The sequence below is a fragment of the Somniosus microcephalus genome, chromosome 10 (genome assembly GCF_052327205.1).
Source record: "Somniosus microcephalus isolate GS21.2 chromosome 10, FLI_Smic_1.0, whole genome shotgun sequence".
Classification (NCBI taxonomy): Eukaryota; Metazoa; Chordata; class Chondrichthyes; order Squaliformes; family Somniosidae; genus Somniosus; species Somniosus microcephalus.
The window spans coordinates 238,108,621-238,132,366 of record NC_140996.1 but is presented as its reverse complement, the minus strand read 5'-3'; the positions used below and the strand labels follow the sequence as shown (position 1 = coordinate 238,132,366).

The window sequence follows — 23,746 nt, the reverse complement described above, 5'->3', positions numbered from 1 at the left end:
CGTCACAGCCGTTTGCTTTGGCACAGGAATAATGGTGGCAGTCTTGAAGCATGTAGGGACTACTGCCTGGGCCAATGACAGATTGAAGATGGCGGTGAAGACATCAGCCAGCTGATCAGCACATTCCTTGAGTACCCGTCCAGGGATGCTATCAGGTCCAGCAGCCTTTTGTGTGTTCACTCCGCGTAGAACACCCCTTACGTCGGAGGTCGACAGAGTGAGCACCTGGTCTTCCGGGGGTGGCAAGGCTTTGGTAGCCGGCTCCCTGTTGTCCCTGTCAAAGCGAGCGTAGAAGTTGTTAAGCTCCTCCGGAAGGGAGGCATCGCTAACCGGGGGGGCTGGTGTTTTTACTCTTGTAGTCAGTGATGGACTGGATGCCTTGCCACATGCGCCGGGGGTCCAAGTTGTTGTGGAAATGATCCTCAATCCGCAGTGTCTGTTTCCTTTTGGCAGTCCTGATACCCTTTTTTAGGTTGGTCCTAGCTGCACTGTAAGCCGCCGCATCACCAGATTTAAATGCTACGTCGCGTGCTTTCAACAGCGAGCGGACCTCCCCGTTCATCCAGGGTTTCTGGTTGGGGTATGTCCTGATATTTTTATGGGTCGTGACGACCTCGACGCAACTGTTGATGTAGAATAGCACTGTGGATGCGTATTCCTCGATGTCAGTATGGGCAAACATGCTCCAATCAGTGCGTTCGAAGCAATCCTGAAGCTCCGAGACTGCCCCCTCTGGCCATACTTTCACTGATCTCACTGATGTTCTCCCTCTTTTGATGAGCGGTTTGTATGCCGGGGCTAGAAACAGGGAGAGGTGGTCAGACTTCCCAAGGTGGGGGCAGGGAATGGCCTTATAAGCATCTACAATGCTCGTGTAGACTTGATCCAGTGTGTTCTCCTCTCTTGTGGGGCAGGAAACATTCTGGTGGAATTTCGGTAGTACAGTTTTTAGGTTTGTGTGATTGAAGTCCCCTGCGACGATAAAAGCTCCGTCTGGGTGCGCAGTTTGTTGTTCGCTGATTGCCCTGTAGAGGTCCTTCAGTGCTAGTTTGGCATTAGCGTGTGGTGGGATGTAGACCGCAGTGATGATAACAGCCGTGAATTCCCGAGGCAGGTAGAAGGGTCTGCACCTTACCATGAGGAATTCCAAATCAGCAGAACAGGATCTATCGATTATGTCCGTGTTAGTGCACCAGGCATTGTTAGTGTAAATGCACAAACCGCCTCCCTTGCTCTTACCGGAGTCTGCAGTTCTGTCGGTGCGGAAGGCCGTGCGTCCTTCTAGCTGAATGGTGGTGTCAGGGATGCCGTCAAGAAGACACAGACAGGCTGGTGGAATGGGCGGACATGTGGCAGATGAAATTTAATGCAGAAAAGTGCGAAGTGATACATTTTAGTTGGAAGAAAGAGGAGAGGAAATATAAACTAAAGGGTACAATCCTAAAGTGGGTGCACGAACAGAGAGACCTGGGGGTATATGTGCACAAATTGTTGAAGGTGGCAGGGCAGGTTGAGAAAGCAGTTAAAAAAGCATGTGGGATCCTGGGCTTCATAAATATAGGTATAGAGTACAAAAGCAAGGAAGTTATGATGAACCTGTATAAAAAACTGGTTCGGCCTCAACTGGAGTATTGTGCCCAATTCTGGGCAACACACTTTAGGAAGGATGTGAAGGCCTCAGAGAAGGTAGAAACATAGAAACATAAGGGCCGGAGTCGGCTATTCGGGCCTTCGAGCCTACTCTGCCATTCAATATGATCATGGCTGATCCTCTATCTCAAAACCATATTCCCGCTCTCTCCCCATACCCCTTGATGCCTTTTGTGTCTAGAAATCTATCTATCTCCTTCTTAAATATATTCAGTGACTTAGCCTCCACAGCCCTCTGGGGTAGAGAATTCCACAGGCTCACCACCCTCTGAGTGAAGAAACTTCTCCTCATCTCAGTCCTAAATGTCCTACCCCATATCCTGAGACTGTGACCCCTCGTTCTAGAACCCCCAGCCAGGGGAAACATCCTCTCCGCATACAGTCTGTCTAGCCCTGTCAGAATTTTATACATTTCAATGAGATCCACTCTCATTCTTCTAAACTCTGGTGAATACAGGCCTAGTCGACCCAATCTCTCCTCATACGACAGTCCTGCCATTCCAGGAATCAGTCAGGTGAGCCTTCGCTGCACTCGGTGCAGTAAAGATTTACGAGAATGGTTTCAGGGATGAGGGGACTTCAGTTACGTTGATAGACTAGAGAAGCTGGGGTTGTTCTCCTTGGAGCAGAGAAGGTTGAGAGGAGATTTGATCGAGGTGTTCAAAATCATGAGGGGTCTGGACAGAGTAGATAGAAACTGTTCCCATTGGCGGGAGGGTCGAGAACCAGAGGACACAGATTTAAGGTGATTGGTAAAAGAACCAAAGGCGACATGAGGGAAAACTTTTTTACGCAGCGAGTGGTTATGATCTGGAGTTCACTGCCTGAAAGGGTGGTGGAGGCAGATTCAATCGTGGCTTTCAAAAGGGAATTGGATAATTACCTGAAGGAAAAAAGTTGCAGGCTACGGGGAAAGGGCGGGGGAGTGGGACTAACTGAAGTGCTCTTGCAGAGAGCCGGCACTGGCTCGACAGGCCGAATGGCCTCCTTCTGTGCTGTAACCATTCTATGATTCTATTCCATATAATTAGCGTTTTTGAGGATGTAACTAGCAGGGTAGATAAAGGGGAACCAGTAGATGTAGTATATTTGGATTTCCAAAAGGCATTCGATAAGGTGCCACATAAAAGGTTGCTAAGCAAGATCAGGGCTCATGGGATCGGGAGTAAGATATTAGCATGGATAGAGGATTGGTTAACGGACAGAAAAGAGAGAGTCGGGATAAACGGGTCATTTTCCGGTTGGCAGGCTGTAACTAGTGGGGTGCCACAAGGATCAGTGTTGGGGCCTCAACTATTTACAATCCATATTAATGACCTAGATGAAGGGACCCCTTCTTTGTTTGGACACAAGTTTGCTGATGATACAAAGCTAGGTGGGACAGTAAGCTGTGAGGAGAACACAGAGTCTGCAAAGGGATTTAGACAGATTAATTGAGTGGGCAGTAAGGTGGCAGTTGGAGTATAATGTGGAGAAATGTGAGGTTATTCACTTTGGTAGGAAGAATAGAAAAACAGAATCGTTTTAAATGGTGAGAAACTTTCAAATGTTGGTGCTCAGAGAGATTTGGGTGTCCTCGTACAGGAAAGACAGAGAGTTAACATACAGGTACAGCAAGCAATAAGGAAGGCAAATGGCATGTTGGCCTTTATTACAAGGGGGTTGGAGTATAATAGTAAGGAAGTCTTGCTACAATTGTACAGGGCCTTGGTGAGACCACACCTGGAGTACTGGGCACAGTTTTGGTCTCCTTATCGGAGGAAGGATATACTTGCCTTGGAGGCGGTGCAACGAAGGTTCACTAGATTGATCCCTGGGGTGAGAGGGCTGTCCTATGAGGAGAGATTGTGTAGATTGAGCCGATACTCTCTGGAGTTTAGAAGAATGAGAGGTGATCTCATTGAAACATGCAAGATTCTGAGGGGGGTCGACAGGGTAGATGCTGAGAGGTTGTTTCCCCCTGGCTGGAGAGTCTAGAACCAGGGGTCACTATTGTATCCGTGTGTTAATGGAGACACGGAATGCAGGAGTTGGTTTAACAGGTGTTTACTGAACAAAGTCTGGAGGTGAACTAAAAGATACAAGACACTGTACAGGCTTATATACCCGAGTGGTCACTACCGATATTACAGTACACAGGGGCTCTTAAAGGCACATACACCACAATTCCTCCCCTTTTAGACAACCAGTACATAACATTTTAAGTAATCATTAATTAACATGTTTACAAGAACAATAATCTACACATTTGCTGCAGTTAATCAATTATAAGTCAGTCTCTCTGGAGGCTTCCTGACTCGGTCCGGATAACGCCTCGGTGGTGTAGTAGTTTTCGGTGGTGTAGTAGGTTCTTTTGGCAAGGTCGATTCGGCTTGAATGCCAGTGTCGGGTTCATCTGGTTCCAGTATCACCGGATCGGAGGTAGATACTATGGGTATCTCTGCTTCATCATTAGGCGTATAGAGTGGTGGTGTAGGTTGTCCTTTTTCAGATGACTCTATGATCTGGTCAGCATGGCGCCTTATTATGCTTTCTCCAATGTCCACGGTATACATCAGCGGTCCTAGTCGTGTGCAAATAGTTCCAGGCTGCCATTTCTCGGTACGGTAGTCCCGGGCCAAAACTTGTTGACCTATCTGGAAGGTTCTAGTTGGCCTTTCATTCATGCCTTGAAATTGCCGGTTCTCTACGTCCCTTCTGATGTTTGGCTTGATCAAATCCAGCCGGCATCTTAGTCTTCTATTGAAAAACATCATGGCGGGAGTTTGGTTTGTAACCACATGTGTTGCATTCCTGTATGCAAACAAGAAGTTATCTACCTTATGTTGTAGATTTATGTCTTCATTACCCATGGCCTTTATGGCCTTCTTGAAGGTCTGGACAAACCTTTCAGCCAATCCATTGGTGGCGGGATGGTATGGGGCAGACGTGTAGTGCTTAACCCCATTGTTTTTTAAGAACTTCCTGAATTCTTCGGACACAAATTGCGGTCCATTATCAGAACAGATCTGTTCAGGCAGCCCATTCCTGGCAAATATGGTCCTTAATACTGTGATGGTTTTTTCCGTGGTGGTGGTGGACATCTTTATTACCTCCGGCCACTTGGAGTGTGCATCAACCGCGATTAAGAACATTGAGTCCATAAATGGACCAGCAAAGTCGATGTGTACCCTTTGCCATGGAGATGAGGGCCACTCCCATGGATGTAGAGGGGCTTGTGGTGGGGCGTTTTGGACCTTCTGGCATCCTAGACAGCCCTTGGTCATTTCTTTGATGTCTCCATCGATACCTGGCCACCACACAAATGCTCTGGCTAGGTTCTTCATTTTCACTCCACCCAGATGCCCCTCGTGAAGCTCCTTTAGCACTTTATCCTGGAGTTTGGGTGGAATCACCACTCTGGATCCACACATCAAGATTCCTCGGCACACTGACAGCTGTTCTCTTCTTTGCGAGAATGCTGGCAACAGTGGTTCGCCATGTGCTGGCCATCCCTTCCCCGTTAAATCGTAGACTCGTGAGAGAGTCGGGTCATTTCTCATTTCCTTTTCAATGGTAGAATTTGTTACTGGTAGACATTCCACTATGGTTGAGTGGAACATCTCCACTGGGTCAACTGTAGGTGCCTCTTCTACCGTTGGCAACGGTAGACGCGATAAACCGTCAGCATTTCCATGCTGTTTTGATCCTTTGTATTCTATGTCATATTGGTGTGCCCCTAGGAAAAGGGACCACCTCTGTAGCCTTTGCGCTGTCATAATGGGAACGCCCTTTTTAGGGTTGAATATGGAGACGAGGGGTTGATGGTCAGTCAACAAGGTAAATGTTTGTCCGTGTAGGTAATGGTTGAATTTCTTCACTCCCCACACCAGGCTGAGTGCTTCCCTGTCGATCTGGGCATAGTTACGCTCAGCTGAATTCAATGAGCGTGACGCAAAAGCTATCGGCCGCTCCGAGCCATCAGGGAATCTATGCGATAATACCGCTCCTACGCCGTAAGGGGATGCATCGCACGCCAGTCTGATTGGCAGTGATGGGTTGTAATGAGCCAACACTTCCTTGAACGTGATCAAGCCTTTGCATTTATGGAAGGCACGTTTACAGTCTTCGCTCCATTTCCAATTTACTCCAGTTTGTAGCAGTTCGTTAAGAGGGTGCAGAACAGTTGACAAGTTCGGTAAAAATTTATGATAGTAATTTATCAATCCCAGGAACGACCTTAATTGAGAGACATTTTCAGGTGCAGGGGCTTTTATGACCGCTTCAATTTTTCAGGTGACTTATGCAACCCTTCTTCGTTAATTATGTGGCCACAATATGATATTTGTTTCTGGAAAAATTCGCACTTGGGGCGATTTGCTCGTAGGCCCCATTCTCTCAGCCTAGTGAGCACCTGCTCCAAATTGGCAAGGTGCTCGTTGTCGTTTTCTCCTGTTACAAGGATGTCGTCTAGGTAGCATTGAGTCCCCGGAATCCCTTGCAGGACTTGCTCCATAGCTCTTTGCCAGATAGCTGGAGCTGATGCTACTCCGAAAACCAGTCGATTGTACTGGTACAGGCCTTTGTGTGTGTTTATCGTGAGATACTTTTTAGAGGCCTCCTCAACCTCCATCTGTAGATATGCCTGTGCCAAGTCAATTTTGGTGAAACGTTTACCTCCTGACAGTGAGGCGAAAATATCTTCTATCCTCGGAAGAGGATACTGTACCGTGTGAAGGATCGGGTTTACAGTCACCTTGAAGTCCCCACAGATGCGAATTTTTCCTCTGTTCTTCAGCTTTATCATTATTCAACGTTTTCTTCATGACCGGGACGATGGGTGTTGCCCACTTGCTCCAATCTATCTTGGATAACACGCCTGCCTTTTCCAAATTCTCCAGCTCTGCCTCGACTGCTGGACGAATTGCGTATGGCACCGGCCTTGCCTTAAAAAACTTTGGAATTGCCGCATCTTCCACTTTTATTGAGGCGGTGACGCCTTTCAAGGTTCCTAGTTCCTGTTGAAACACTTCTTTGGCGTTGGCTAAGATGTCTTTTAATCGTTCAGGTATGACGTCATCATCATTTTTCTTCTTACTGGTCACCGTCAGTGCCCGAATGGAGTGCCAGTCTAAACGTATCTTCCTGATCCATTCACGTCCCAACAGCGGTGGACCACCATCTTGCAGAACGTATAAATACAACTTCTGTATTTCCTTGCTGTTGTATACAACAGGCACCCTTATTTTCCCTCTGGGGTATACTTTCTGCCCCGTATATGTTTTCAAGATAATGGATGTGTCTTTCAAAGGTATATGCGGAAATAGCCGCTCGTAATCCCGTCGACTTATGACGGTCAGAGCTGATCCTGTATCTAGCTCCATTTTAACTGGGGACCCCGCTATCGTGAGGGTAACCCAAATGGTCTGGTAATCTTTGGCAATTACATTATGTAATTTGAGACAGCTTAGTCTCTTGTTTCTGGAGTCGCTACCGCTCTTCTGGTCTTCGGAGCTACTGTCCGTCATCATTTGTACCTTTCTGTACTTTTCCTCATTGATTTTTTTTCTGTCAGTGGATTTTTTGTTTCCAGATCGGCATACACGTGCAATGTGTCCCATCTTTCCGCATTGCCTGCAGGCTTTGTCCTTGAACCAGCAGTCCCTCTGGTCATGGGTGGATCTGCCGCAGCGATAACGTCTCTCGAAACCCTGTGTCATTTCATGGGTGCCGAAGTCCTGTGGCTTTTGCTGTATCTCTGCAGCTCCTCTTGCTGCTGCTTCGTATGATACAGCCACACTGAAAGCCTTGTCCAGTGTTAAATCTTTCTCAGAAAGTAGCCTTTTCTGTGTTCCTTCACTTAGGAGACCGCAGACAAATTTGTCTCGAAGAGAATCTGCCAGTCCTGCCCCGAATTGGCAGTGCTTTGACAGCTTTCTTAATTCGGTGAGGTAATCAGCGTTACTTTCATTCTTGTGCTGATTCCTCCTGAAGAATTTGAATCGTTCTGCTATCAGCAGTGGTGTTGGGTTTAAGTGCTCCTGTAGGGTATCAACAATCTCTTTAAAATTCTTGTCCATCGGTTTGGCTGGAGTGATTAAGTTTCGTAACAGCCCTTATGTCCTTGCGCCCATGAGATTTAGAAGTACCGATGCCTTTTTATCATCCTCTATTTCATTCGCCGTGCAATATACCTCCACTCTTTCCACATATGTGGTCCAATCCTCTACATCACTATCGAAAGCAGTAATATTGCCAGTCTTAGGCATCCTGAAAAAAAAATGGCGCCTCCCGCGCTTTCCCGCCGCTGCTGACAACGCTGTTCTCCGCGGTTTTTATTTGTACAGATATTTTTAATAGTTGGAGACTCGTTCCCGCCGGACTCTCTGGGACTTTTCCCTCCCTCTGCTTGGTCCGAACGCTGACCTGCTTTGCAGTGCTGGCCGTCTCCCGAGTGCTCCACCCTCCGTCTCTGTTTGCCTCCGCCTTCGCTGCTCGGCCCCGCTGCAGAGCCAGCCGATCGAGCCCCAGCCTGCTGCCCAGGAAGGATTATTGCAGTACCTGCCACCAGCCCGGCTAGCTGGTGAAACCAGAGTTTTTTTTTTTTCTTCGACCTTCGTCTGAGGAATCGATATCCTTGAGGTGCTGCCGAATTGCAGGTAAGTCCGTTTCCAATTCGTCGCCACTGTTGTATCCGTGTGTTAATGGAGACACGGAATGCAGGAGTTGGTTTAACAGGTGTTTACTGAACAAAGTCTGGAGATGAACTAAAAGATACAAGACACTATACAGGCTTATATACCGAGTGGCCACTACCGGCATTACAGTACACAGGGGCTCTTAAAAGGCACATACACCACAGTCACAGTCTCAGGATAAGGGGTCGGCCTTTTACAACTGAAGTGAAGAGAAATTTCTTCACTCAGAGGGTTGTGAATCTTTGGAATTCTCTGCCCCAGAGGGCTGTGGATGCTCAGTTGATGAGTAGATTCAAGGCTGAGTGAAATAAAGAATAGATTTGCCTTCCAAAGCTAGGCTTTATTAACTTTAAAATCTGCAGCACATCTTCCCACATCCAGTCCCAACCAAAGCTGGAAAAGAACTGAATTTAAGGTGGCCACAACACATCATGTGATCATCAACTACCAATGAGATTACAACATATATCCCAAGGCAGTTAACAAACAACCAATCACAATACTTTTACTAAACAAGGAATAATCACCACATTCACCCCTCCTTTTAAAATATACTCCAACCTAAATAACCTTTACAATTTATAATTAATTATTTACAACTAAAACTATGCACAACAAGAATAAAACTGTTCACATGACACAATACTAAGTGAACAACAACAAATAGTAACATTGCACATAAGTATTAAGTATCTCTCAACTAAAACAATATACTATAATATTTCAACAATTTTAAAACATTACTATCAATTTAAAAGTCCATTTTCAATCGGTCGACCGGATATCTTGTTCGTGTCGACCTTCTTAACCTTGGTGAAATTCCTTGCCCTCCCACACCAGAAGGCACAGAAGTATCTTCAGCAGGAAGGCTATCCATATCCCGATTTTCAACGGTTTCCGGATTAGAAATCCCATCAGAAGGTAAACTGGGACGGTCATAAACATCTATCAAGGGCTGACTAATAGAAGTATAATTATCTGCAATCGGATTGGAAATATTCGTAGTATCTGTAACAGCATCCACATTATCTGAATCATGACTATTGTGAATATCCTCAGAAGAGGGTTGGCCCCCACAAGGAGCCAAGTCTTTAATTGAAACAGTACTTTTTTTCCCATCTTGGAATCGAATATGAGCATATTGGGAATTTGCCTCCAACAGCTCCACCTCCTCCACCAAAGGATCATATTTTGACAATCTAACATGGCGTCGAAGCAGCACAGGTCCCTGCATAGTAAGCCATGAAGGTACCGAATATCCCGTAGTGGATCTCCGCGGATAGTTAAAGAGCCTTTCATGGGGGGTCACATTAGTAGTCGTTGAAAGCAATGATCTAATGGAATGCAGGGCATCAGGCAGTACCATTTCCCACTGTGTATTCTTAAGGTTCCGGGATGTCAAAGCCAACATAACTGCCTTCCAGATCACCCTATTGTATCGTTCGCACTGTCCATTACCCTGGGGATTATACGGGATAGTTCTACTAGTAGAAATTCCCCGACTCTGAAGGTATTCCTTCAACTGGGAAGACATAAAAGAACTTCCCTGATCCGAATGGATATACGCAGGCATCCCAAAGATGACAAAAAGTTGAGTCAGACATTTAATAACTGTAGCAGCTGATACATCTGCACAAGGAAAAGCAAAAGGGAACCTTGAAAACTCATCCACAACAGTAAATATATATCGGTTTTGAGTAGTTGAAGGAAGAGGCCCCTTAAAATCGACGTTCAAAAGGAGAAGTAGCCTTTATAAGATGAGCTCGTTGAGGCTTAAAGAAATTCGGTTTACACCGAGCACAGATAGAACATGATGAAGTCATCCGCTTGACGTCTTCAACTGAAAAAGAAAAGTTCTTACTGCGTACAAAGTGTATCATCCTCGTAACCCCAGGATGACATAAGGCATTGTGAAGATTAATAAGCGTATCTCCGTGAATCACAGAACAATAAGCCCTCGACAGTGCATCAGCAGCAACATTATCCTTCCCCAGACGATAAACTATGTCAAAATGGTAACATGCCAACTCAATCCTCCATCTCATTATTTTATCATTTTTGATCTTTCCAAAATGTTTAACATCAAACATAAAGGACACAGATTTTTGATCAGTTACCAACGTGAAATGTCGCCCCGATAAATAATGTCTCCATTTACGCAATGCTTCTACTATTGCGTATGCCTCTTTCTCTATTGAGGAATGTCTTTTTTCACTATTGTTCAAAGTACGTGAGAAAAAGGCCACAGGTCTTCCATTTTGGTTCAGAGTAGCCCCAATTGCAAAATCCGAAGCATCCGTCTCGATCACAAAGGGAACCTGCTCATCAATAGAATGCACAACTGCTCCTAAAATATCCTTTTTAAAATTCTCAAAACATGTCCTGGCCTCCCATGATAGAGGATATGTCGTAACCCGAATAAGAGGCCGGGTCTTCCGTGAAAAATTTGCAATCCAATTAGAATAATAAGAAAACAGTCCAACAACTCGTTGCAAAGCCTTAGAATTAGTAGGACAAGGTAAATCAATCAATGGTCGCAGACGTTCTGGATCTGGTTTAATCTTGTTTCCCGAGATAATATACCCCAATAGATTTACCTCAGTAGTCGAAAAGACACATTTCTCTTTGTTAAAAGTTAAACCAACTTTTTCCGCAGCTTGAAGGAATCTTTTTAAATTAGAATCATGCTCCACCCTTGATTTGCCACACACTGTGATGTCATCTAAGTATGAAAAGGTGTCAGAGAGGGAGTTATCACTTATAAAAGCATCCATTGCCCGTTGAAAACAAGCAACACCATTAGTAATACCAAATGGTATTCGGCAAAACTGATACAGCTTTCCACCAGCCTCAAAGGCGGTATATGGTTGATCCTTCTTAACAATAGGAATCTGATGATAAGCACTCTTTAAATCAATAGTGCTAAAAACCTTATACTGAGATACTTTATTGATAAGCTCATCAATCTTAGGCAAAGGGTACGCATCTAATTGAGTATACCTATTAATAGTTTGGGAATAGTCTATCACCATTCGTTTCTTGTGTCTCTCGTTAGTCGTGACAACTACCTGTGCTCGCCAAGGCGAACAACTAGGTTCAATGATTCCTTCCAATAAGAGACGTTGAACTTCAGAATTAATAAATTCTCTATCCTGACTACTATATCTTCTTGACTTGGTAGCAATTGGCTTACAATCCGACATCAAATTGGAAAAAAGTGATAATGGAGAAATAGATAAAGAGGTTAATCCACAAATAGATAAAGGTGGCTTAGTCCCTCCAAATGAAAGACTAAGAGACTCGTGTAACTGAAGCACATCATGTCCAATCAAAATATCCGCACAGAGATTAGGCAAAACAGATAGGCATATATCAGTATACGTATTACCTAGAAGAATCATTTTCACAAAGCAACAACCAGCTATTTGTGAAATAAGGGTCGTCTGAGCCATACACACCTGATACGTAACAGGCGAAATTTTCAAATGCTTCTCCTTCGCAAACTGAAGACTTATAAAACTCTCAGTACTGCCCGTATCTATAAGGGCCTTCACTTCCAACCCATTAACTTGAGCCGTAACTATAGCTTTGTTTAGGCCATGAGCAAATGCAGCAGAAATTGATGCAATAAACGCCCTATCTAAAGGCTGAACAGTCACAGAGGAGGTAGTGGAGGAGGGCCCTCCCACACCAGGAAAGGAGGAGGTAATTGAACCTGATGATTTGCACACACGTGCATAATGACCTCTCTTGCCGCATTTACTACACACAGCCTCCCGAGCAGGACACTTCAGACAAGGGTGCCGGATATTCCCACAAAAATAACACTTCTGAATCCTACAGGCAACAGCCGCCGAAGTAGAAACTGTTTCAGAATCTAGTAAACCACTCCCATTAAGTCCACATAATTCCTTTTCATCCGAAACTGCCGAAACCATAGTCGCAGGCCGATTAAAAAGAGCATAAGAATCCGAACTTCTCTGAGTCACATCCAATGTAGAAGCTTGCTCAAAAGCACTTTTAAGATCCAAAGTCTTATTTTCTAACAACCGCTGACGAATTGATCTAGACAGTAATCCATTAATAAAAGCATCCAGTACCGATTCTTCCTTATATTCTTCAGCCGTCACGGCCTTATAATTACAGTTAACACTAAGGCACCGAAGTGCTTGTAAATAAGTATCCAAAGATTCTCCCACCTGCTGCCTACGGGCAGATAGAAGGTGACGTGCAAATACCTCATTCTTTAGTTTAACAAAAATCTTTTCCAATGTAGAAATAGCCACTTCATAAGTTTTAGTCCAAAATATATTTATATACATCCGGAGCAATGTAGTTGATCAGCATATTCAGCTTATTTAGAGACTCTTGATCCAACACACCCAAAAAGTTTTTAAATGTACAATACCAATGTTTCCATTTATCATCCACTCCAGCGGAATTGGGGTCAGCATTGAATCGTTCTGGTTGAAGATATCGCTCCATTCTAACATAAAGTTAATAAATTGAAATAAAGAATAGATTTGCCTTCCAAAGCTAGGCTTTATTAACTTTAAAATCTGCAGCACATCTTCCCACATCTAGTCCCAACCAAAGCTGGAAAAGAACTGAATTTAAGGTGGCCACAACACATCATGTGATCATCAACTACCAATGAGATTACAACATATATCCCAAGGCAGTTAACAAACAACCAATCACAATACTTTTACTAAACAAGGAATAATCACCACACTGAGATTAGATTTTTGGACTCTAGGGGAATCGCGGGATGTCGGGATTGGGCGGGAAAGTGGAGTTGAGGTAGATGATCAGCCATGATCTTATTGAATGGCGGAGCAGGCTTGAGGAGCTGAATGGCCGACTCCTGCTCCAAATTCTCATGTTCTTATGTTCCAGTGTAGGTGTCGTGAGGTGGAGATCGGTCAGTTTGCCGTGTAACCCTTTAATCGTGCTCTCATTCGCTGTGTTTGTTGTGTTGGATCCAGGCCATATGATCTCACCGTAGTCCCCAAGGACAAGCTGGATCCCGAGCACTACGTGTTCTCCACGTTTGGAGTATTGTCCATCTCCCCCGGCCTGGGGTCGGAGGTAATGACGCTCGGAGACTGGCACCGAGAAGCGCTGCTGTGGCGAGCACTCCGATACATCCCATTCTTCAAGAACTACCTCCTGCAGAAGACCTTCACACAGTGAGTCGTCATTCAGCAAAGCATAAAGGAAAAGGTTCCAAGTTTGTAGCGATAATGTTCCACGTGTTGGCCGTGGCTCAGTGCGTAGCGCTCTCACCTCTGGGTTAGAGGCCAAGGATTCAAGCACCACTCCAGCGACTTGGGACAGTGTAGAGTGAGCTTTACTCTGTATCTAACCCGTGCTGTAACTGCCCTGGGAGTGTTTGATGGGACAGTGTAGAGGGAGCTTTACTCTGTATCTAACCCGTGCTGTACCTGCCCTGGGAGTGTTTGATGGGACAGTGTAGAGGGAGCTTTACTCTATCTAACCCATGCTGTACCTGCCCTGGGAGTGTTTGATGGGACAGTGTAGAGGGAGCTTTACTCTGTATCTAACCCGTGCTGTACCTGCCCTGGGAGTGTTTGATGAGACAGTGTAGAAGGAGCTTTACTCTGTATCTAACCCCGTGCTGTACCTGCCCTGGGACTATTTGACGGGACAGTGTAGAGGGAGCTTTACTCTGTATCTAACCCGTGCTGTAACTGCCCTGGGAGTGTTTGATGGGACAGTGTAGAGGGAGCTTTACTCTGTATCTAACCCGTGCTGTACCTGCCCTGGGAGTGTTTGATGGGACAGTGTAGAGGGAGCTTTACTCTATCTAACCCATGCTGTACCTGCCCTGGGAGTGTTTGATGGGACAGTGTAGAGGGAGCTTTACTCTGTATCTAACCCGTGCTGTACCTGCCCTGGGAGTGTTTGATGAGACAGTGTAGAAGGAGCTTTACTCTGTATCTAACCCCGTGCTGTACCTGCCCTGGGACTATTTGACGGGACAGTGTAGAGGGAGCTTTACTCTGTATCTAACCCGTGCTGTACCTGCCCTGGGAGTGTTTGATGGGACAGTGTAGAAGGAGCTTTACTCTGTATCTAACCCGTGCTGTACCTGCCCTGGGACTATTTGACGGGACAGTGCAGAGGAGCAGTACTGAGGGAGTGCTGCACTCTCGGAGGGGCAGCACTGAAGGAGTGCCGCACTGTCGGAGGGGCAGTTACTGAGGGACTGCCGCACTGTCAGAGGGGCAGTACTGAGGGAGCGTTGCACTGTCGGAGGGGCAGTACTGAGGGAGCACTGCACTGTCGGAGGGGCAGTACTGAGGGAGCGCTGCACTGTCGGAGGTGCAGTACTGAGGGAGCGTTGCACTGTTGGAGGGACAGTACTGAGGGAGCGTTGCCCTGTCGGAGGGGCAGTACTGAGGGAGCGTTGCCCTGTCGGAGGGGCAGTACTGAGGGAGCACTGCACTGTCGGAGGGGCAGCACTGAGGGAGCGCTGCACTGTCAGAGGGGCAGTACTGAGGCAGCGCTGCACTGTCGAGGGGCAGTACTGAGGGAACATTGCACTGTCGGAGGGGCAGTACTGAGTGAGCACTGCACTGTCGAGGGGCAGTACTGAGGGAGCACTGCACTGTCGGAGGGGCAGTACTGAGTGAGCACTGCACTGTCGAGGGGCAGTACTGAGGGAGCACTGCACTGTCGGAGGGGCAGTACTGAGTGAGCGCTGCACTGTCAGAGGGGCAGTACTGGGGGAGTGCTGGCACCAGAGGACCCTAAAGGACATTAATGAACCAGTTTGGGTTTTTCCAACAATCTGACAGTTCAGGGTCACTTTTACTGAGGCCAGCTTTTTATTTCCAATTTTTTTTAACTGAATTAAAATTCTCAAACTTTCACATAGGAACTCACGTTCCCTGGATTATTGGGCCAGTAACAGAACCATGACACTCCCATACCCATCGCTGGGTAGAACTCAGTTCTGGGGTCCTCATTATCGTTAGGGTATTTGAGCCATGGGGAGTGGACTGTGAATATTGACGAGAATGAGGGTAAACTTATAAAGAAATGGCTAAAAAATGGTGTATTTTTTCAGTTGGCCAGAGATTGTTAAAGGGGAACGGAAGAGAGTTCCAGAATTCTGAAAGGTTTTGAGAAATGGGATTCGAGCGGCGAGCTAGCAGGAGCACAGGGGCTATGGGCTGAATGGCCTGCGTCCATGAGATTAACTAAAGTGGGCAGAGGACAGGACGGTGCAGATTGTACAGAGGCAGTGGGTTTGGTGGGTGAAAGGCTGTTTCCGCTCCCTGTCTCTGCCTGGACATCAGCTCTGACACGATGATGTGTATCGGTGGTTACAGCTCCCGAACTCCAGCGTCTGTCCATCGAACGGCTGGTCTGACTGAGCCCTCTGTGTTCTCTCTTTGTCTCACAGCTGGTACAGACACATGAAGCAACTGTGGATCCGAAACCTGCGGAACCTCCTGTGCCGCTGCCTCCTCCCAACCATCCCTCACTTCGGAGCAGCTTTACTGCAGATCTCCAGGTTCGTCCACCGGAAAATAGAACCCTGCTTCAACTGTCAGTGCAGCCATGAGGGCAGCACCCTCGTCTCCGAGTCAGAAGGTCGTGGGTTCAAGTCCCACTCCAGAGACTTCAGCCCCATAAACCAGGCTGACACTGCAGTGCAGTACTGAGGGAGCGCCGCACTGTCGGAGGGGCAGTACTGAGGGAGCGCCGCACTGTCGGAGGGGCAGTACTGAGGGAGCACTGCACTGTCGGAGGGGCAGTACTGAGGGAGCACTGCACTATTGGAGGGGCAGTACTGAGGGAGCGCCGCACTGTCGGAGGGGCAGTACTGAGGGAGCGCCGCACTGTCGGAGGGGCAGTACTGAGGGAGCGCCGCACTGTCGGAGGGGCAGTACTGAGGGAGCGCCGCACTGTCGGAGGGGCAGTACTGAGGGAGCGCCGCACTGTCGGAGGGGCAGTACTGAGGGAGCGCCGCACTGTCGGAGGGGCAGTACTGAGGGAGCGCCGCACTGTCGGAGGGGCAGTACTGAGGGAGCGCCGCACTGTCGGAGGGGCAGTACTGAAGGAGCGCCGCACTGTCGGAGGGGCAGTACTGAGGGAGCGCCGCACTGTCGGAGGGGCAGTACTGAGGGAGCGCCGCACTGTCGGAGGGGCAGTACTGAGGGAGCGCCGCACTGTCGGAGGGGCAGTACTGAGGGAGCGCCGCACTGTCGGAGGGGCAGTACTGAGGGAGCGCCGCACTGTCGGAGGGGCAGTACTGAGGGAGCGCCGCACTGTCGGAGGGGCAGTACTGAGGGAGCGCCGCACTGTCGGAGGGGCAGTACTGAGGGAGCGCCGCACTGTCGGAGGGGCAGTACTGAGGGAGCGCCGCACTGTCGGAGGGGCAGTACTGAGGGAGCGCCGCACTGTCGGAGGGGCAGTACTGAGGGAGCGCCACACTGTCGGAGGGGCAGTACTGAGGAAACATAAGAAATAGGAGCAGAAGTAGACTATTCAGCCCTTTGAGCCTGCCCCGCCGTTCATTAAGATCATGGTTCATCTTCGACCTCTACTCCTGTCCGCACTATCCCTATTTCCCTTAGTATTCAAAATCTATCGTTCTCTGTCTTGACTAGACAGACACTGACTCTCACTGGGGTACAGTTCCACAGACACTGACTCTCACTGGGGTACGGGTTCCACAGGCACTGACTCTCACTGGGGTACAGTTCCACAGACACTGACTCTCACTGGGGTACGGGTTCCACAGGCACTGACTCTCACTGGGGTACAGTTCCACAGACACTGACTCTCACTGGGGTACGGGTTCCACAGGCACTGACTCTGACTGGGGTACAGTTCCACAGACACTGACTCTCACTGGGGTACAGTTCCACAGACACTGACTCTCACTGGGGTACAGTTCCACAGACACTGACTCTCACTGGGGTACAGTTCCACAGACTCTCACTGGGGTACAGTTCCACAGACACTGACTCTCACTGGGGTACAGTTCCACAGACACTGACTCTCACTGGGGTACGGGTTCCACAGGCACTGACTCTCACTGGGGTACGGGTTCCACAGGCACTGACTCTCACTGGGGTACGGGTTCCACAGGCACTGACTCTCACTGGGGTACGGGTTCCACAGACACTGACCCTCACTGGGGTACGGGTTCCACAGACACTGACTCTCACTGGGGTACAGTTCCACAGACACTGACTCTCACTGGGGTACAGTTCCACAGACTCTCACTGGGGTACAGTTCCACAGACACTGACTCTCACTGGGGTACAGTTCCACAGACTCTCACTGGGGTACAGTTCCACAGACACTGACTCTCACTGGGGTACAGTTCCACAGACACTGACTCTCACTGGGGTACAGTTCCACAGACACTGACTCTCACTGGGGTACAGTTCCACAGACACTGACTCTCACTGGGGTACAGTTCCACAGACACTGCCTCTCACTGGGGTACGGGTTCCACACACACTGACTCTCACTGGGGTACAGTTCCACAGGCACTGACTCTCACTGGGGTACAGTTCCACAGACACTGACTCTCACTGGGGTACAGTTCCACAGACACTGACTCTCACTGGGGTACAGTTCCACAGACACTGCCTCTCACTGGGGTACGGGTTCCACACACACTGACTCTCACTGGGGTACAGTTCCACAGGCACTGACTCTCACTGGGGTACAGTTCCACAGACACTGACTCTCACTGGGGTACGGGTTCCACAGACACTGACTCTCACTGGGGTACGGGTTCCACAGGCACTGACTCTCACTGGGGTACGGTTCCACAGGCACTGACTCTCACTGGGGTACAGTTCCACAGACACTGACTCTCACTGGGGTACGGTTCCACAGGCACTGACTCTCACTGGGGTACAGTTCCACAGACACTGACTCTCACTGGGGTACGGGTTCCACACACACTGCCTCTCACTGCGGTACGGGTTCCACAGGCACTGACACTCACTGGGGTACAGTTCCACAGACACTGACTCTCACTGGGGTACGGGTTCCACAGGCACTGACTCTCACTGGGGTACGGGTTCCACAGACACTGACTCTCACTGGGGTACGGGTTCCACAGGCACTGACTCTCACTGGGGTACAGTTCCACAGACACTGACTCTCACTGGGGTACAGTTCCACAGACACTGACTCTCACTGGGGTACAGTTCCACAGACACTGACTCTCACTGGGGTACAGGTTCCACAGGCACTGACTCTCACTGGGGTACGGGTTCACTTTGAGAGTTGACGGGAATGCTCTGGGGAAAGCGGTGTAACGGACTCTGTGTCTGCTTCCAGGCTGATCCAGGAGCTGTGGCGAGTGCACTGGCTCCCTGTGGATGTGACGGAATCTGACACACTGGACCATTTCCAGCATCATCACGACAGCAGGATTTCCAAAAATCGCGACTTGCTGGAGAAATTCTTCAATTACTGCACAGATGTTCTCCAGCTGGTACGCACACCCACAGCACGAGCGCACGAGAACTGAGGGTGGACTAGTGAGAGGGGAGTGCACGAGGAGTCTGGACTAGTGAGAGGGGAGTGCACGAGGAGTCTGGACCAGTGAGAGGGGAGTGCACGAGGAGTCTGGACTAGTGAGAGGGGAGTGCATGAGGCGTCTGGACTAGTGAGAGGGGAGTGCACGAGGAGTCTGGACTAGTGAGAGGGGAGTGCACGAGGAGTCTGGACTAGTGAGAGGGGAGTGCATGAGGCGTCTGGACTTGTGAGAGGGGAGTGCACGAGGAGTCTGGACTAGTGAGAGGGGAGTGCATGAGGAGTCTGGACTAGTGAGAGGGGAGTGCACGAGGCGTCTGGACTAGTGAGAGGGGAGTGCACGAGGAGTCTGGACTAGTGAGAGGGGAGTGCACGAGGAGTCTGGACTAGTGAGAGGGGAGTGCATGAGGCGTCTGGACTAGTGAGAGGGGAGTGCACGAGGAGTCTGGACTAGTGAGAGGGGAGTGCACGAGGACACTGGACTAGTGAGAGGGGAGTGCACGAGGACACTGGACTAGTGAGAGGGGAGTGCACGAGGAGTCTGGACTAGTGAGAGGGGAGTGCACGAGGAGTCTGGACTAGTGAGAGGGGAGTGCATGAGGCGTCTGGACTAGTGAGAGGGGAGTGCACGAGGAGTCTGGACTAGTGAGAGGGGAGTGCACGAGGACACTGGACTAGTGAGAGGGGAGTGCACGAGGACACTGGACTAGTGAGAGGGGAGTGCACGAGGACACTGGACTAGTGAGAGGGGAGTGCACAAGGACACTGGACTAGTGAGAGGGGAGTGCACGAGGACACTGGGCTAGTGAGAGGGGAGTGCACGAGGACACTGGACTAGTGATAGGGGAGTGCACGAGGACACTGGACTAGTGAGAGGGGAGTGCACGAGGACACTGGACTAGTGAGAGGGGAGTGCACGAGGACACTAGACTAGTGAGAGGGGAGTGCACGAGGACACTGGACTAGTGAGAGGGGAGTGCACGAGGACACTGGACTAGTGAGAGGGGAGTGCACGAGGACACTGGACTAGTGAGAGGGGAGTGCATGAGGACACTGGACTAGTGAGAGGGGAGTGCACGAGGACACTGGACCAGTGAGAGGGGCGTGCATGAGGACACTGGACTAGTGAGAGGGGAGTGCACGAGGACTCTGGGCTAGTGAGAGGGGAGTGCACAAGGACACTGGACTAGTGAGAGGGGAGTGCACAAGGACACGAGTAGTGAGAGGGTGTGCACTAGGACACTGGACTAGTGAGAGGGGAGTGCACGAGGACACTGGACTAGTGAGAGGGGAGTGCACGAGGACACTGGGCTAGTGAGAGGGGAGTGCACGAGGACTCTGGGCTAGTGAGAGGGGAGTGCACAAGGACACTGGACTAGTGAGAGGGTGTGCACTAGGACACTGGACTAGTGAGGGGGGAGTGCACGAGGACACTGGACTAGTGAGAGGGGAGTGCACGAGGACACTGGACTAGTGAGAGGGGAGTGCACAAGGGCACTGGAGCAGTGAGAGGGTGTGCACAAGGACACTGGACTAGTGAGAGGGGAGTGCATGAGGACATTGGACGAGTGAGAGGAGAGTGCACGAGGACACTGACACTGTGATTGCACGAGGACACTGTGCCCTATGTTCGCTAATACACACAATAACATTTCTTTCTGTTGCTAAGACTGTAGGAGCTCTGCCTGGCTTTCTCTAATGGATCTGGTTTAAGTCTCATTTTCTAGCAAACTTTCGTACTATTTTACTCCCTAATACTGACATCCCCTAACACTTTCTAACCCTCTTCAATACTGTCTAATTCTCTCAAAAATGTGTAATGGTCCTACATATTAGTGACCACTTTCTAATGTTCTCTGGTAATCTCTCAAACTCTTGGTAACACGAACTGATAGTCCCTAGCATTCCATAACAGACAATTTCTGTTACTGTCTCAGACTCTTAAGACTGTAACTGTACCTCATCCTGCCAGTTTACTCTGTAATGTCCCCTCGCAATCCAGTGCCGTCTCTCGACTCTCGAATCACTGCCTTCCTCAGACTTGCTGCCTCTTGCCGGCTGGTGACCTGACTCACTCCGTTCTTGTTGGTGGTGCAGGTCCGTGAGGACAGTTATCGGATGGTTGAAGACTGCGAGACACAGCTGCAGCTAATAAAGGCTAACTTCCTGAAGGACCCATTGCACATCCAGCGAGCGCAGCACGACGTGGCGGAGAGACGCCTACGAGAAGCCAAGCAGACGATTCAGAGCCTGGGGCGGCTGGGAGCGCTGGTCAGTCACATGATGGTGCAGAATCTGATCACTGTGGCTCAAAGTGAAGTCAGCAACTTTGTCAGAGTGATGCTGCAGGTACAAACCTTCGAAATACTCAGAACTGGAAATCAATCTGCAGTGCGGCAGAATAGGAAGATCATAAAACAGAGACACAGGCTGTTAAACCCTCAGAGCAACCCAGAGTGTTGATCACACGAGGATTTGTTTGCCAGTCCCCTCCACTGTGGGTCGTAGGTCCCAGTCCTCTGCTACCTCGCTACAGCGACTCTGTCAGAAGGCCATGGCATCAAGTCAGACTCCTGAGACTTGAGCATGTCTTCTAGGCTGACACTTCAGCGCAGTAGTGAGTGGGTGCTCCACTATTGGAGGGGCAGTACTGAGGGAGCGCCGCACTGTCGGAGGGGCAGTACTGAGGGAGCGCCGCACTGTCGGAGGTGCAGTACTGAGGGAGTGCTCCACTATCAGAGGAGCAGTACTGAGGGAGCGCTGCACTGTCGGAGGGGCAGTACTGAGGGAGTGCCGCACTGTCGGAGGTGCAGTACTGAGGGAGTGCCGCACTGTTGGAGGTGCAGTACTGAGGGAGCGCCGCACTGTCGGAGGGGCAGTACTGAGGGAGCGCTGCGCAGTCGGAGGGGCAGTGCTGATAGAGCGCCGCACTGAGGGAGCGCCGCACTGTCGGAGGTGCAGTACTGAGGGAGTGCTCCACTATCAGAGGAGCAGTACTGAGGGAGCGCTGCACTGTCGGAGGGGCAGTACTGAGGGAGTGCCGCACTGTCGGAGGTGCAGTACTGAGGGAGTGCCGCACTGTCGGAGGTGCAGTACTGAGGGAGCGCCGCACTGTCGGAGGGGCAGTACTGAGGGAGCGCTGCGCAGTCGGAGGGGCAGTGCTGATAGAGCGCCGCACTGAGGGAGCGCCGCACTGTCGGAGGGGCAGTACTGATTAAGCGCTGCACTGTCGGAGGGGCAGTACTGAGGGAGCGTTCCACTGTCAGAGGTGCCATTTATTGAATGAGATGTTCACATAAGACCACTGTGATATCTTGAGATAGCATAAATATACAACAGCACAACAGTAAGAGCTGTACTGCAGATGGCTTTATCTGTCTGTCCTTCTGTCCTTCTGTCTGTCTATCCTCACGTGTGCGTCTGTCGGGCTATGCGCTCGAAAGTTACAGAGCGTACCTACGCGTGCGTTACGTTGAAAGAAAGCTTACCTTTCCAAAACGATCTTAAGCGTATTTACGTTTCGGCCGGGCTAAAATCGCGCCCGCGGTATCTGAAAAACCTTCAACATTCCGCTCATTAGCATCTCATTATCCGCTCATTAGCGACAGAGTGACCTCGAGGTCGACCAGCGTGCGGCCGGGCCCTCCTACGGTCGAGTGACGGGACGATTGACCAATCCTACGCTTTGGTCACCTGACGGTCGACCAATCGGTGCGTGTGTGGGCGGGCCTTATCGTTCTGAACCGAGGTGAGTCGCCGCCATCTTGATTGCAAACTTTTCCTTTCTTTTTCCCGCTTTCTGCGTCTTTAAAAAAAACGTTGCTTTTAAAACACATATTGTTTTAAAAAAAAAAGATTTACAAAGTAATTAACTTATCTAATCTCATTAATTTTCCTACCATTCCCCGTTTTTCCAGGTAGGCTGGCGGGGCTGGGCTCTCGGGAGTGCTGATCTCGGGCGGGGCTTGGAGAGCGGGAAGGGTTACCCCGGCAACCGGGCCCGCCGGCCGTATCTCAGCCGCAATCGGCGCTCTTCAAGCCAGCTCGGGAGGGCGGGGCCATGTCAGTGCGTGGGGGGGGCACGGAGCTCCGTGGAGACATTGCCGGCGCTGGGCTCGGGTGCTTTGTGGGCTGCGGACGAACAGCGGCTGCGGACCTCCAGCTGACCGGGGCGCTGGACTCGGCTGGGCCATGTCTTTGCCTCACGGCCAACGACATCAGGGTGACGGCCGAGGGAACGCGTTCATCCAGGTGCCGAGGCCCGGGCCCCGGGGCGGAAAGAGGGATTGGAGCGGGGGATGAGGGCTCGGGCAGGGGAGGGGGAGGAAGGGCGGAAAATATCAGGGCATCAGGGAGAATTTCTACCAAAAATTCTCACAAATATGCCCTGATTTCAGAAATCTGAATGACAACCAAAAACTCCCATTCCTACTGGGAGAGGAGAGAAGCTGTGTAACACTGGCGGCACACTATGTTACAGCTTGCCATGAACAGAGGGACAACCAGTAAACTAAGAAAAGAATATATATAAACAATGCGAATGTATATTTATACACTCAGGGATATACCTGTTTATACACTGTATGAATAGAACTGCGTTTATGTGCTAAACCATAAATGTATTTTGATGCTTTGGCAACATAAGATGTAACTTATCATGCCAATAAAGCGATTTGAATTGAATTGAATTGAATTGGGAGGAAGGGGGTAGAGGGAGGAGGAGGGGGTAGGGAGGTGGTGAGAGGGAGGAGAGAGAGGAGGGGAGGGGGAGGAGCGAGAGGATGGGAGGGGGAGGAGCGAGAGAGGGTGGGGGGAGCGAGAGAGGGTGGGGAGAGGGGGGGAGTGAGGGTGGGGGGGGAGATGGGGGGGAGGGCAGGGAG

At 49.6% G+C, this 23,746-nt stretch overlaps 1 protein-coding gene across 1 annotated transcript in view; it reads left to right on the top strand.

Annotated features, from left to right (window-relative positions):
- Positions 1-21,329, top strand: part of LOC147112206 (dynein heavy chain domain-containing protein 1-like) — a gene marked incomplete at its 5' end in the record, with an annotated part of 46,131 nt that extends 24,802 nt beyond the window's left edge. The window contains 4 exons of the mRNA XM_085998328.1: positions 13,316-13,519; positions 15,763-16,018; positions 18,619-18,825; positions 20,964-21,329. Of these exons, the coding sequence (XP_085854454.1) occupies positions 13,316-13,519; positions 15,763-16,018; positions 18,619-18,825; positions 20,964-21,329 (1,033 nt within the window). The remainder of the gene's footprint in view (positions 1-13,315; positions 13,520-15,762; positions 16,019-18,618; positions 18,826-20,963) is intronic.
- Between the last annotated feature and the right edge of the window lie 2,417 nt (positions 21,330-23,746).